This window comes from Acomys minous (assembly GCF_964271855.1).
Source record: "Acomys minous genome assembly, chromosome: 5".
Taxonomy (NCBI): domain Eukaryota; kingdom Metazoa; phylum Chordata; class Mammalia; order Rodentia; family Muridae; genus Acomys; species Acomys minous.
Window position 1 is genome coordinate 71,546,660 of NC_140494.1, and position 11,176 is coordinate 71,557,835.

The 11,176-nt window shown below is 43.0% G+C and overlaps 1 protein-coding gene across 1 annotated transcript; it reads left to right on the forward strand.

Moving 5' to 3' along the window:
* Positions 1 to 315: 315 nt before the first annotated feature.
* LOC311598176 (stromelysin-1) lies at positions 316 to 9,067 on the forward strand. The gene is made up of 10 exons (XM_084783127.1): positions 316 to 510; positions 1,372 to 1,616; positions 1,705 to 1,853; positions 1,964 to 2,089; positions 3,733 to 3,897; positions 4,046 to 4,190; positions 5,174 to 5,307; positions 5,863 to 6,022; positions 7,516 to 7,619; positions 8,684 to 9,067. Exons 1-10 carry the CDS (start codon positions 406 to 408, stop codon positions 8,782 to 8,784), a joined length of 1,434 nt encoding a protein of 477 aa, XP_084639253.1. The 5' UTR covers positions 316 to 405; the 3' UTR covers positions 8,785 to 9,067.
* Positions 9,068 to 11,176: the final 2,109 nt, after the last annotated feature.

The window sequence follows — 11,176 nt, forward strand, 5'->3', positions numbered from 1 at the left end:
CACCTTACTGTATTCAGCCTTGGCTTCTGCACAACTTGGACTTTTTACCAAGTTAGTCCACAAACATTACAACTTCCAAAATATAGTTAAGTTTTCCAATGTGAAAAAAAATGCCCCAGTTTTCCCTCTTACCAAGGCAGGAAGCGTTTCCTGGAGATTAATCACCGTTTGCCTTGCAAAATTAAGAAGGTTCGGAGAACTTAGTAAAGAAGATTGTATCACCCTACTTTAATTTTTGGTTTTTGGAAATGGTCCCATTTGGATGGAAGCAATTATGAGTCAGTTTGCGGGTGATCTCCACAAACACTGTCACTCTATAAAAGCTGGGCGCAGGAAGGTGGACCTAGGAGGAGGCGGACAGAGAACACAGTGAAGGCAGCACAGAGCTGAGGAGAGCCAGTAGAGATGAAGGGTTTCCCGGCCTTGCTGTGGCTGTGTGTAGCGGTGTGTTCATCCTATCCGTTGCATGGACGTGGAGGTGATGAAGGCAATGGCATGGAGATTCTTCAGGTAAGCACTCAAATCAGCCTCCAGGCTCATCGGCTGGGCGCAGCTTTGCATTCCGTAGACAGGCTCTGCCTGCCTGGGTAGCACTGCAGGAGAGTTAGAAGCCACTGAGCCTCTATGGCACATCATTCTTCCTTTGGGCAAGAAGAAACAAGGGCCAGAAATACTGGGTGATGCTCTGAAGGTCACAGAGCATGACAGAACATGACAGTGGTGTTGGAGGCACGTGAGCGACAAGGGAGGGTGCACGACCTCTGCCTTACTTTAGACCATCCTTCAGAATTTGAGTCCAGTGTAATTTAATAAAATATTGTAGTGCTAGTACATGAGAAGCTTGCCTAGTTTCTTCCCTAGTAAGCCAAACCCTGGTGAAAAGTGGAAAATTGAGGAAATTAAATAAAATTACCCCAAACAGACAAATGTTCACACAAATGCTTATTTGTTCCTGTTTGTTTTCTCTGCACTAACTACTTGTGCATTTCCCCCAAGCTTTCATTGCGTTAGTGGCAAAACAAACTACAAAGTCATTGTGTTTCAAAAATAAAGTGTGGAATTAAACGAAGTGTTTTACTTAGCATTTCAGCAAACTAGAGATATAGGACAAAGAGACTAAAAAAAAAGTAAGTTACTGTCAGGCTTGGTGGTCCAAACCTGTAATCTCAGGGCTCAGGAGGCAGACACAGGCAGAGCATGAGTTCAAGGAATTCCTTGGCTGAATAGTGAGATCCTGTCTGAATGAATGAATGAAGAATGAATGAGTGACTGAATGAAGTAAAGACCATGTGTGACTAAACGTGCATTCTATAAATAACCATAGCTTAAGAAACCAGAATTGTGACTTGAAAGTTGTATTTATTCCATTAGAAATACCTAGAAAACTACTATGGCCTTGAAAAGGATGCAAAGCAATTTGTTAAGAGAATGGGCAGTAGTCCTGTTGTCAGTAAAATCCGGGAGATGCAGAAGTTCCTTGGGCTGAAGATGACGGGAACGCTGGACTCCAACACTATGGATCTGATGCACAAGCCCAGGTGTGGCGTTCCCGACGTCGGCGGCTTCACCACCTTTCCAGGCTCACCCAAGTGGAGGAAAAACCACATCACCTACAGGTAAGGGGTCCAAAGTTTTCACACGGTCTCAAAACTGTCAGACGCGTCCCAGAAGCAGACGTCACCTTCTTCGATTTCTCTCATACAGGATTGTGAATTACACACCGGATTTACCAAGGGAGAGCGTGGACTCCGCCATCGAGAGAGCATTACGAGTCTGGGAGGAGGTGACGCCGCTCACGTTCTCTAGGATGTCTGAAGGGGAGGCGGACATAATGATCTCCTTTGCGGTTGGAGGTAAAAGCTCAAGAACTGCCTGAAATGCACATAGCCAGGTGGTATTTCACTGAAGATGTTACAAAGAGATCTCAGTTACCAATTGTTACAGTTGTGCATTTCCCCTTTAGAACATGGAGACTTTGTCCCTTTTGATGGGCCCGGAACAGTCCTGGCTCACGCCTTTGCACCTGGGCTGGGGATTAACGGAGATGCTCACTTCGATGATGATGAACAGTGGACAGAGGACACAACAGGTTAGTGCTACAGTTCACAGCATGAGTTAGTTTCACTTTTCATATTTAGGGAAATCGCCACAATCGGCTGTACAAATGACAGAATGGGTTCTGGATCCCAATGGAATTTTTAAATTTGTTTTTCAGATGCTTAGAAACCATTTATTTTCTTAATAAGTGTTTGAGTTGTCCAACTTCAATGTGCTGTTTTTGTTTTATTTTATTTTATTTTGTTATGTTTTATGTTACTGTTATCTCTTAGAAGCCTGTCCTTTTCTAATGAGAAACAGAAAGGGAGTGAATTTGGATGGGAGGGAGGTAGGGAGAGACAGGGAGGGGCACAGGATGGGAAACTGTATTCTGGACATATTGTATGAGAAAAGAATCTATTTTCAATAAAAGGGCAAAACCGCTAAATTTTTAACAGCTGTGGATCTTTTGTGATCTACAGAACACTATTATTAAACTCTGTAATGATATTAGATTGTAGAAATTCAAGCAATATATAATAGGACAGTACAGTGACACTTGTGATTCCTTCTATTTACTTTTCAAACCAGAAGCCAAAATTAAATTTAAGAACCAGAGGGGTTTCTGTTTGTTCATTTTGTTAGTATGATTAACTCACATGTTTGTGACTTCTGGGATGAGATGAATTTTTATTCATTTCTGAAAGGACTAACCTCAAAGTACCTCCAAGTTCTAGTTAGGAAGGGCTCATAGTTCATAACTTTGGGGGTTGGCTTTCAAAGTTTTCAAAAGTGTGGCTGAAATAAATTGAATTATTTTGAGACTGAGCTGGGGTTCATAATGAAAATATAAACTGATATCTGTAGAAAATATAAATCTAACTTTTTCCTGAATAAAATTTGTGGTTTTATAGAATTAGCTTTTTCTTGCAGAGGACTCTTACTAAAATGAGAACACCCTTAGGTCCACAACATCCACACTTGACATTTGCAAAATTTGTGCCAAAATCACAATCACCCCGTACCTCCCAGTGCTGGCGCAGAGGGGGCTGAGTCACGTAGTTACAGTGGGAAGAGTGTGAATATGGCGCCCGGGGTCTTACTTGTGACAGTAAGGCCTGCTATGTTCTAAACTCAGTTTACAAACCCTGTGACAGCTCTCTCATTAGTCATCTTTGGGACTTGGCATGGAATAGGATGACAAGGCTGGAAAGTGATGTAGGAGGATCCAACAGAAAGTACAGAATGGTGGTTATTTAAGGGACTCGGAATTGAGATGAATGCCCTGTGATGAGCTGACTGGTAGTAAAGTTGTCAAACGCTGACTCCATGTTGGAGCAGGGTTTGTTTAGCTTTTCGTCCGCAAAGGGAAAGAACGAGCTCTGAGATGCTGAACAACAAGTGATAATCTTTGTTCCATTTCTGACAATAATAAGTGCGGGATGCTGTTCAGACGCTCTTGGAGCCAAGAGAAGACCTGTTGGCTGTGTCTGGATACTTCCAACTGATCTCAGACACGAGTTGTAAAATACCCTGTTTTTCTGCTGAGTGTGTAATCAGCCTTTTGTTCAGTGAACCAGCAAACAAGAAAAAGCCTCTGTGTTTCCAGGAAGCAAATAGACATCATGCCCAGCTGGCCTATAATGATATACATGGAGTTACGGATCAACAAACTATAATTTCTTTCTTCAATAGGTACCAACCTGTTCCTGGTAGCTGCTCATGAACTTGGCCATTCCCTGGGTCTGTTTCACTCGGCCAAGGCTGAGGCTTTGATGTACCCAGTCTACAAGTCTTCCTCAGACCTGGCCCGCTTTCATCTCTCTCAGGACGATGTGGAAGGGATTCAGTCCCTCTATGGTGAGTGGAGCTGAAGAGTCCTGCGGCTTTGCCCACATGAATATCTGTGATTAAATCCCCAGTTCTCGAGGCTCTTTGGGAGCATGGAATTGACAAATAGGCCACATTTCTCCTAATCTTGCCTCCTCTAATCTGTTCCCTAATTTAGGACCTCCCCCAGCATCCCCTGATGTCCTCGTGGTACCCACCGAACCTAACTCTCCAGAACCTGACACATCACTGATGTGCAGTCCTGCTTTGTCCTTTGATGCAGTCAGCACCCTGCGGGGAGAAGTCTTATTTTTTAAAGACAGGTCAGTCCAAAGAGCCCTAAATCACTATTTTGATGAAAAACTGCTTAGAAAAGAGAACAAGAGGGAAATTTATATAGATTTTAAAAAACATTTTATAAAACAAACTCTGGAACTTGGAATCTTGTGGATCTGGCACTGACGTTCCCATGTGTTCCTAAAATCTCCAAGTTAAATTTTGAGGGCCAGATATTTGTCACTAAGATTTTGATCCCAAATGTTCTCCTGGGCCAGGATTACTTTTTAGAGGGCAGAAGTGATCTTTATATTCAGAGATTTCTCTTCGCTTTCAAAATAATAGTAAGAGAAGCATCAAAATTTATCAGTTCATTTAATTCTGGATAAGTATGTCTGTGAGAAAATATTCATTCTACATGAAAGGGAGCTGAGAAGTTTTCATTCCCAGCTCTCTATACATAAACAGTAGATATTCTGAGAGTCAGGGGTCTTTCTAAAGATGCCCAGAGTGACCTGGAAACTGTCATACCTCTTTCCAAGTGCTGGGATTACAGGCATGTGCCACCATAGCCTACTTCAAGACCTGTTGGGCATTCTTCTAGATTTTTCTGTGAATGTACAAGAGTATATTTATACATAACACTCCCACACACATGCACACTCACTTTCCATCTTTTTAGAAAACGCGGGTGATACTTTAATTACACGGTTTCACGAGTATTACAGATAGTTAAAGTTTATGCTTAACTAAGCAATGTATCTGGTGAAAAACTTTGCTGTCACAAATATTGTCTGGAAACCTATGGCATGACGTCTGTTGCAGTCTTTTGGGAGAGAGAGAGAGAGAGAGAGAGAGAGAGAGAGAGAGAGAGAGAGATATTTTCTCAGTAACAATATTCCTGTACTTTGTATATCCAACCTAGAGGATGAGAGAATGAAGGAATTGTGGATGAACTGGAGTGGGAGAGATAACACAGCAAAGAAGAAAAGCTGTTTTACAAATGTCATTTTTAAACATCTATTTTTAGGCACTTTTGGCGCAAATCTCTCAGAACCCCTGAGCCTGGCTTTCATTTGGTCTCTTCGTTTTGGCCGTCCCTTCCTTCCAATGTGGATGCTGCATATGAGGTTACTAACAAAGACACTGTCTTCATTATTAAAGGTAATGATTCTATAATAATTTATTTAACTTGATGAGACAAGTCTTCTGGCAGGAAAAATGGACAGGGATCTACTTTACTATGTCAAATTCTGTGTAATTAAAAACTTTACAAAGACAATAAAGACATACACAAAAACCAACATGTTTATAATTTACAGATAAAAAATGAACTCAGGGGCTGGGCGGTGCTGGCACATGCCTTTAATCCCAGCACTTGGGAGGCAGAGGTAGATAGATGGCTTACTATGAGTTCGAAGCCAGCCTGGTCTACAAAGTGAGTCCAGGACAGTCAAGTCTACACAGAGAACCCCTGTCTCAAAGAAAATGAACTTAGGGGAGAGACACTGAGTTGGTAGCTCCCTGCTCTGCTCTTTGCTCAGTCTTTCCATCTGAACACTGCTGCATGCCCCATGTTGCTAAGGGCTAAATCTAAAACTTTCACCTGCTCTCCACCATGAACAGCAAACATGCTAAGGATTTATTTCCAGAACTGCAAGGCATACTGACTTAGACTTTTAACATGACTGGTGTTTCTGTTGTTTTGTTTTCGTATAGGAAATCAGTACTGGGCTATCCGAGGACACGAGGAGCAAGCAGGGTATCCTAAAAGCATCCACACTTTGGGTCTCCCTGCAAGCGTCAGGAAGATTGATGCTGCCTTTTCTAGTAAGGAGAAAAAGAAGACGTACTTCTTTGTAGAGGACAAATACTGGAGGTGAGACGCTGTGAAGGTGCTTTAGTTTAGAGACCAAGTGGAGAATTACTTCCTTCCTCTCAGGAAATGCTTCCACCTCACCCTCTCTCTGGGCAAGGATGGGGACTTTGGAAAACTGTGAGGAGAGCTTTGAAACACAGCAGCATCTTCCAACAGGCATTTCTTAAGTGTTCCTGCTTAGAGCCCCATCCCGCCCCTACGCCCTGCTCACTCCCATGCCCTGTCACCCTACCCTCATGCAGTAGGATAGGACTTCCTTCTCCCCTCCCCTCTCCTCTAAAAGCACCACCACTTCCATGAAGCCTTCCTTTCGGAACTTCAAGGCCCGTTGCGAAGTCTGAGGTCCTTTCCCAGAGCCCCGGAGCTGTCATTGTCTCCCCCGTGCGGCTCCTGTCTTCCGCCCTAGGACTTCCGCTGAGCTCACGTACTGCGGACCTCTGCCTGGTTAGGGATAAGACACAGCAGCAGGCACAGTTGATGGTTCCCACTCAGGACCCCTCACCAGCTTACTGATTCCATTAGTCAGATGCCAAGACATCAGGGCAGACCATCCAGTGTGCAGCCACACTCCCTGTATTTCGCTTCCCATTCAGTCCTTTTTCTAGAGGGCATTTATTTAAAAAAACAACTTCAGTATACGGGATAGGAAAAGAAGATATAGTGAGCCTACTTATGGTAGTGAAATGAAAAGTATATTTTTTTCATTTTTAAAACTTTATTATTTTGTGCACATCACATGATTACAGTCCCCTTAGAGGCAGAAATGTCCTTAGAATTCCACTGGGATTGAGTTACAGATGGTTGGGAGCCACTGTGTGGGTTCTGGGGCAGATAGTGCTCTTAACAACTGAGCCACCACCCCAGGCCCAAACGTTCTATTTCTAGTTAGGAGGATATTTCTGTGTGAGAGTGTGTGCATGAGCTTACAGGTGTCCACAGAGGCTAAAAGAGTGCATCCAGTAGATCCTCTGACACTGGAGTGACAGGCAGCTGTAAGCCACCTGAACTGACTTGGTGAGATGAATTCCAGTCAAGGGACAGGACAGCAAAAGTGCTCTTAACCATGAGGCTTCTCTAGCCACGGAAACTGTATTTCCACTCTGTAACTCAATCCACACACACACACGTGTGTGTGTGTGTGTGTGTGTGTGTGTGTGTGTGTGTGTGTGTGTGCAATCATATGCATATGTATGTATACATGGTTATATATTCATGTGATCATGCCCTTGTGGTTGAAAGAAGATGAAGAGTCTCTTGTCCAGGCTTAAGAAAAACAATAACAAACAGTACTGCCATAGTAGGCTGCCCTCCCTGTTCCTGGTGCGGCTATGGTTTCAAGAGCTAATTTTACCTTATTAAAAACACGTGGTGCTAACTAAGCTTGACATTTATGTGCAGAGCTTGGAAATGTTACTAGAATTGCACATGGCTCTCAAGTTTGGGGAGCACACCCTCCGTGCACTGCTGAGCTGCACCTCTTTCATTTTGTGCAGATTTGATGAGAAGAAACAGTCCATGGAGCCAGGATTTCCCAGGAGAATAGCTGAGGACTTTCCAGGCATTGACTCAAAGGTGGATGGTGTCTTTGAAGCATTTGGTGAGAGGACACTTGCTCTGTTGGTGATGGGGCCCTCAAAATGCTCTGTAGTATGACAGGACAAAAGATAATTAGATGATATTTAATAACATGATTTTTTAAAAATCAGTACTCTCTTCCCTCCCAAGATTGTTAACTCTTGTTTTCGCAGCAATGATGGTGAACTCCCAGTGAGCTGTTTTGACTCATGAAGGTGCTTAACAAAAACTCTTGTATCTTATGCACATGTGGAAGACCAAAGTGCTGGCACATTGCTTCCTCACTCTGAGCCTTTATTCATTACAAAACTCCCCTTGGTGTGCCTGGCCTTCTAGACGCCATTGGTTTCCACTGTTCAACGTCAGATGTTCTCTGTCTTTCCTAACTCGGTTAATGACAGACACATTGGTTCCTTGTAAATACTCACCTTTCCACACATCAAGGCTTAAAAGACTTTTTTCCTATGCAAGAGTAATCGAATAAAAGCTGGTGATCTTTGTTGCCACTGAGGGCCACATCTGCAGAGCAGGAGCAGGTGTGGTGATTAAAATCACTCCAGTTTCCTTAGGGCCAGAAAAAGCCCTTTGTCGAGAAGATGGCAGAGGGGAGGGGCAGGAGGACTGGGAAGAAAGGAAATAAATCATAGTTTCAAACAAGAATTTTTTTTCTGATTGAAAACAGAAACACAGTGTCGTCTCTGTCCCTCCTGGCCAAGTACACTGGGACAAATATTCGCGTCTGCCTAAACTTCCACTCATTTGTCAGAAAGATGGAGACTTACTTAACACAGCTTTGCCCAACCAAAAATTTAAAAGTAGTAGTTTTGTTTAATGCTCGACCTTGTCCTTGGCATGGTCTAAAACAACAGAGACACTCTCTTGTTTTTTTGTTGTTGCTGCTGTTTTCTCAGATGAGCAAGGGTTTGAATCCAGGACTTTGGACACTCTAGGCAAGTGTCTTACCACTGAGTCACAGCCCTGATTTTTTTTCTGCATTCCACTTTTCCTCTTACTGCCTTTTTTTTATCTTTCCAAATTCCTGCTATAAGGAAAGTAGCTCACATTTTCTCTTTTCTTTACATGCAGGGTTCTTCTACTTTTTCAGCGGATCTTCACAGTTGGAGTTTGACCCAAATGCAAAGAAAGTGACCCATGTATTGAAAAGTAACAGCTGGTTTAATTGTTAGGAAAGACTCAAGGAAGGCACAACACGAATGTCAACAGTTCCTCATCTAAGTCTTTGTGAACTGAAGGGATTACCTTCCTCAGCATGTGTGCTGTGGCAGAACCAAATGGGAGCTACGGCTCTCCCCACTCAACCTCAGTTGTCACAGGGCACTCAGAAGCACTGCTAAACTTGTACATTGTCACAAGGAGAGGAGAGAAGACACTCCAGGACAACAGACATGTGACTGTAACTATGGAGATGATTTGCTTTTATTTAATAAAAATAACATGTCCCTTATTTAATCCTGGTATTTTGCTTGTTGGTCTCCAGAACAAGTACTCAGCATCATGGGCTGATGGACTGAGCAATATAATCATTAGCATGAGGGGCTGGAGAGATGGCTCAGTGGTTAAGAGCACCAGCTGCCCTTCCAGAGGTCCTGAGTTCAATTCCCAGCATCCATATGGTGGCTCACGACCATCTGTAATGGAATCTGATTCCCTCTTCTGATGTGCATGAAAATAGAGCACTCATATACATAGAATAAATAAATAAATCTTTTAAAAAAATACATAGCTCAAGATGCTGGGAAACTGGAGGTAGCACATTACCTGTCTCCACGGGTAATCTCATTCATAAAAGAAAATGGACCGCTTGTTCACCTAATGCACCACTGCAAATGGGAAAACAGAAAATGTGTATCTTCCCCCACCTAAGACTTCTTATGTCTCTGTCACACCCAGTGGAAAAAGCAAGGGTGAGTCTTATAGCAAGACTGGCCTTCAGCACTGCAACAAATTCTATACTCTGAGAAATCTAGTTTGTCAGCATCATTGTACAGGTGAGGGAACCAAGCGCATCCCTTTAACTGACATACTCCCTAAGTGCTCTCTTCCCCTGCCTCAGCCATCACCTTTCCTCAAATCTACCCTGTATACACATGAAAATATGATCTTGTATTGGGCACAGCGGTGCACACCTTTAATGCCAGCACTTGGGAGGCAGACAGGTCTCTGTGAATTCAAGGCCAGCCCGATCTACATAGTGAGTTCCAGAACAGCCAAAGCTGTGGGACCCTGGCTCAAATAAGTAAATCGTTTAAAATCTGGCAAAAATATACAAATAATCACACATCTGAAGAAGCAATTATAATGTTAATGAATTAGAAAAGAAAACACACATTTGCACACACTTCTAAGAGGCTCTTGATGGAAGGCTATACTTTCAGGAGACTACTTGAGGGCTTGTGGAACCACAGAACAGGCCCTGGTGCAGGGTTTGTAAATGAGAAGGCCTTCATTTCAATCAGAAGAAATATCTAAGCAGTCAGCACTGACGAAGGCCGTAAAACTTCGTGTGACCTTGCTTCTGGCCCCTTCACTCTGCTGTCTTCATTCTGGCTGTAGACTTGACCTAAAGGCTCCGGAATGGCTTTTGCCTTGGGAAGGTTTGGTCCGAAAAACGTATAGAACTCTGTTTACAGGAAGTGAGGAGCATCTGAGCCTGAGGGGAGGGGCAGGGAAAACAGATGCTGGGGATCTGGTAAAGAGTTAGCAATAAACGAACAGAAGGGCCAATTTGACATAGGTGAGACACTGAAAACCCAGCATTTCACCAATCAGTGAAATACTGTGTGTGTGTGTGTGTGTGTGTGTGTGTGTGTGTGTGTGTGTGTGTGTGTGTGTGTGTAATCCCAGCACCTCCCAAGTGCTGGCATTCAAAGATGTGCACCACCATGCCCAGTACAAGATCATATTTTCATGTTTATACAGGGTAGATTTGAAGAAAGGTGATGGCTGAGGCAAGGAGAGACAGCACTTAGGGAGTATGTCAGTTAAAGGGATGGGCTTGGTTCCCTCACCTGTACAATGATGCAGGCAAACTAGATTGTTTGCTATGAGTATAAGATTCATTGCCGCTATTAGATCATACATATATAACATATACTAATCAATTAAAGTTCAATAAAAATCAGTGCAAATGTGGTACTTATTTTTATGAAAACGTGCTATTTAAGAAGCGGAATGACATAGCTGAAAATGAACCCAGAGTGTCTTATATTTTTGAGACTAGGTCTTGTGGCCTGTGGAGCAGTCTGGACATGCACTGGGGACAATGCTCTTGCGTTCACCTTCCAAGGCAGATTGCCACATCATAGCTGGCTACACTTAAATTCTTGAGAACGCTTCAGCATTAACTTTCAGGAAATGGTAATACATGTAAAACTTTATCAAGAACCATGAGAAAAGAAAGCCCCCGTGGCCATGAGAAAATCTGAACAAAACATTAGCATACAGACTGCTTCTATTTTAACGCAGAGTAAATGGAAATCGATATAGATATCATATAACTCTCATCCATGAAAGAGGCATCGTAAAAGCCATCTTACTGTACAGCCAGCTGCTCTTCAG

Bases quoted from the DNA above. Each gene is read 5' to 3' on its own strand.
- LOC311598176 (XM_084783127.1), top strand. From the start codon at position 406: ATGAAGGGTTTCCCGGCCTTGCTGTGGCTGTGTGTAGCGGTGTGTTCA. The intron at 2,090-3,732 runs GTTAGTGCTACA...TTTCTTCAATAG, and splicing joins GTGGACAGAGGACACAACAG to GTACCAACCTGTTCCTGGTA. The intron at 7,620-8,683 runs GTGAGAGGACAC...CTTTACATGCAG, and splicing joins TGGTGTCTTTGAAGCATTTG to GGTTCTTCTACTTTTTCAGC.